Source organism: Anneissia japonica, unplaced genomic scaffold, assembly GCF_011630105.1.
Source record: "Anneissia japonica isolate Jap-2015-1 unplaced genomic scaffold, ASM1163010v1 scaffold1946_len758022_cov188, whole genome shotgun sequence".
Taxonomy (NCBI): Eukaryota; Metazoa; Echinodermata; class Crinoidea; order Comatulida; family Comatulidae; genus Anneissia; species Anneissia japonica.
In genome coordinates, this window is record NW_022694730.1 from 62,765 (window position 1) to 67,161 (window position 4,397).

The window sequence follows — 4,397 nt, forward strand, 5'->3', positions numbered from 1 at the left end:
ATGAAAAAAATGTAAAATAAGACTGAAATTTGATTTTTTGTGTTCCACACAAAAAATAAATGCGGATGAATTTTTCATGTTGATTTTGCGATAGGTCGTGAGAAGAAATATCGTACGCGCCGAAAACATTAGCGTATCCAACGCTGCTGGCTAGGCCTAGCCTTACCTCGATTTAGGTTCTGTTATCACACATAAAAACGGCCGAAATGATATTTTCCGTTGCTAGTATTGACACTTGTGAAATATAATATTTCATAGGAATTATTTCAACTTTGTTAAAAAACTGATTCTGACTGAGATTTTGACACTTAACAAACATATCTCAGCCTAACCGAACGACCGCATTGTGCGAGATGCGAAGTACAAAAAGTAATCTCATTAAAGAGGGCGCTCTTTATTGACTGTATAAAGTATACATAAAAGCGAGAGTATTCCAGTGGATGCGATCTACAACCTCTGAATTTGCCTAGTAACGATGAATTCGTCGAGAAAATGGTAATATTTTATGAGAAATACCGTAGTCTGTATTTCTCATTTTTTTTATTCTTTTGCGTAAAACTAAAATTCATGCCAATATTTTTCCATGATTTATAATAATTGGAGTAATGCAAATGCATATTTTCTAAAAAAAAGTCATTTTTAGTGAAATTTTGCCGGGAATGGGGCTTTAATTAATGATAATGAGTAATGGTAATAACAAATTATTAAACTATTGTAGCCAAAACGAGGCCAAGTGGAGCATCTTATTCAAAAATAAAGTACCAAGGAATGAAAATTAAAATCGTGTTCATTACACTCAAACACCGCACTGTACTGAACTTTCTGAGTAAATTGAGGGCGCAATTGCAAACGATGGTGCTTAGCGAAATTTGATTGGCTAAATCTATGGCAGCCATCTTGGATGGTACACACATACAATTCTGCGTATTTCGAACATCGAATACATTGCGGTTAGCGCTCTAGTATTCTTATTATATCTCTATGTTTCTGGCACTGTTCTCATTGGTATTATCAAAGAATTTAAATAGCAGAAGAATGAGCTGCTCCACGTATTTGTATTAAAATTGATGGAACATCCGCCCTCCCGCGAATGGGAGTGGAAAAAGTGGAGAAACTATAGGAAACAAACTAACCAGAGCGGCGCCTTTATTGCAGTTTATTATTTCTATATAACGCCACCGCGCGGACGGGGTAAAATTGTTCTCCATGTACCCACAATGCCTTTGGAACGGATGTTCCACTATATTGGGAAGCTGGTCTATCTTCTGCTATTTATTATCTTTGGTATTATTGACACTCCGGAAATGTCCATGAAATGCCTCTTTGGAATAATCGATACAAACAAATAATATACAGTAATATCGTAAAACCTCGAACAGAAGCCCAATGGGCATAATTTCGAGAAGAAGCCCATCTCGAATTGAAGTCCCCTTTTTTGTTAGCAAAAGATAGCCTCGAAAGGAAGCCCTCTCAAAAAGAAATCCATGGGCTTCTTTTCAAGATAGTAGCGACTTCTTTTTGAGATAGTACAGTAAACACTAAAAGAAAAAACACCAAAGAAACAAAATAAACAATTAAAACACACTTGGTTTATACAGTAGTTTAGGTGATTCATTGGTAATAACTCCATTAACTCCTCCATGATTATACAGACTGATGTTACAGTGGCCTCATTGTTTACTTATTAATACTCAAAAATTACAGCATTCACTTTGAAAAGAAGCCCCCTCCCCACTCTTTACTTTGCAAAAGTAGCCTCGAAAATAATTCTCATCTCGAAAAGAAACCCAACCAAAATCGCAAAAGAAAAGCCCAGAGCTTCTATTTGTGACCCAAGATCACAAAAGGGCTCGTACTCTATCAAAATATTTGTTTTAATGGAAATGAATAAATCACATCATTAACTTTATAATGAGGGCTCAATGACCTTAATCGGACAATTATGTGTAAAATTAAGCTATTTTGAATTATATTTATTCTCTTTAAACTGGACTATAAAGTTCTAAGCAAAAGGGCTTTAAAAGTACTGAAGAAATTGAAGAAAAATCACAGCAGCAATCAAAGAAACCCCTAAGCAACAACACAGTTCCCATTGAGCTATTGCGACGAAATTTTCTAAGGTTTGCTGGAAAAGGTTCTTCTATTTTTAAGTCGATACCAAAATATGAGGGGGCGTAGAATTTATTTTCGGTGGCCACGCCCACTGAAAAATATTGCTTCTTAGATTCCCGAAGCATAAGCATAAGCCTAGCCTAATTTCTTTTTGCTTCGAAGTTTTCGAATGGCTGTCTCTTATACACATCTTGACTTTATGTTGCCCCCCACGACCCCCCTTGGATACGCCACTGGATCCAAATCAAATTATGCCAAGGGCTGATGGGGAATTATGCTAAATTATACCAAATTTTAGATTTAATGGTTGTGTCAATAAGCGCCTTTCTCCCCCTAAAATGAAAGCAACACTATTCTCAATACTATTACTGTATACCCAGTGGTGCCGCCAGAGTCGACGGTATCAGGTCTGATGTTTCCGACTGGGAAGAGTGGATGAATTGGAATGGCCAATTTTCCGGACGGGAGAAAGTTGCCAAAGTATTTTGACATACATCATGAATTGCCTCACTGCAAGATCATTTTTTTTTTCAAAACAAGACCTGAATCGCTTCGTATCTTTTGAATTTCTTCAAGGTTATTTTCTTCATTTAGTACTAAAGATAGTCCGTACCATGGTGCTATGCTCGAGAAAATTACTTTTGAAGATGTATGACGAAAAACGCCGTGGCTTGAGATACGGTACCGGTATACGGTACCGGTATGAAGTGCCAGAATGTGCACGCACATTCTGGCACTTCATTGGGTGATGGTGACGTAATTCCATTTACCATGCCTTTAGCAAATTGAAGTAGAAATACGGTACCGTATCTCTAGACACAGCGTTCTAAAAAAGCAATTGTAATGTCGACACGTACGTTATTGTTTGGTTATTTGAAGCTGTTTAACTACTGTATTTTCTACATGATTTCTACAAGATTTTCTCAGTGTGTGTGTTAGTGTGTATTCTATACAACTATTTTAGCGTAACTACAATCATTTTAAAAAAAATTTGCATAAAATTAAACCAAAACAATATGAAGTAATGCAAAATTGACTGTAAAATAATTTAATTTCTTTAAAATATTTTAATTTCTTTAACATATTGCTTCGAGAACAAAAATCAGTTTATATCTACTTACAGACGTGCACATCACATCAGGATACACTTTGAAAGTGTCGTAGATGGCGTTAGTAATATTAGACAAATAATAGTCATTCCCGGGTATGATGGATGCTGATTTTAAAGCCCTTAAAAATAAAATATAAATTGGCCTACAATTTAATATTTTGTATTTGTTTAATTGTTTTGTCTAGTTAGCTAAGCTGCGGCTACGAAATCAAATTTTTCCTTCTTAAAATCGGCTCATGCATGTGGGTTCATCTCATCTGATAATATTGAACGCTTACAATTTATCACAATGATTGCAATAAGTCATAACATTCAAGGTTTTTAATGTTAGAAGATAAACGAATGAATGTTCTTTTTCGTGCAATAATGATAACAGCACTTCGATTAAATAATATGCATAGCCGCCTATAACAAACACTTATTCGTATACGTTATTTCAGTACTTACATATCGATACTAAAATTATTATGTAAGTCAATCGTTTTTCTGAAATATTTCGCCTCTCCTTGAAGTTCAGGGCTGACTTGCGCACATGATCCGTGTTCACACCATTCATGTTGCCTACAGACAATAAACAATTGCAAAAATAACTAACAATTTATATTTACAGTATACGGTATAATGTCAGTACACTGTTAACGAGTTCCATAATAACATTGTACATTATTATTGAAAGATTGAGTATGATGGATGTTTAATAATGATGATTATTATCATTATCATCATTAGCATCATCTCCACAGTGGTGTAACGAAAAGACCTGAGACTCTAGCTAAAGCTTCTTCGGTCTGCCTGGATCCAGGTAAGCCCAGTGGGAACTGGGCGAAAGCCCCGCGTAAGCCCCGCCAATTCGGTGTTTTATTTTGTTTTTTTGTTTTGCATTTTAACGGCATATTTTGATGATGTTTTTTCTGTTCATTAAAATTTTACTGTTGTTATTGTTGTTATACTATTATCGTAAGCCTCATGTGTTTCAGTGGATCATATGATCGCCTTAATTTAAAATCGAGGCCTATCAAATATTTACAATAGAAAGCATTTTTACCAAATCCAAGTATACGGCAGACTAGTAACTAAACATGGCCAGGTTCTATTCAGGTCCTTTTCAATATCCTTATGAATGAAAATGTTTACAAGTTAATATACATGCAAGTAACACATTAACACTAACATA

At 35.2% G+C, this 4,397-nt stretch overlaps 1 protein-coding gene across 3 annotated transcripts in view; it reads right to left on the reverse strand.

The window, feature by feature from the left end:
• LOC117101198 (ribonuclease T2-like) overlaps positions 1–4,397 on the reverse strand; it is a 23,660-nt gene that overhangs the window by 7,030 nt on the left and 12,233 nt on the right. For all 3 annotated transcript variants that reach the window (XM_033241105.1, XM_033241106.1, XM_033241104.1), the window contains 3 exons: positions 4,269–4,336; positions 3,671–3,784; positions 3,234–3,342 (listed from right to left, as the gene is read on the reverse strand). In XM_033241105.1, the coding sequence (XP_033096996.1) occupies positions 3,234–3,342; positions 3,671–3,784; positions 4,269–4,336 (291 nt within the window). The remainder of the gene's footprint in view (positions 1–3,233; positions 3,343–3,670; positions 3,785–4,268; positions 4,337–4,397) is intronic.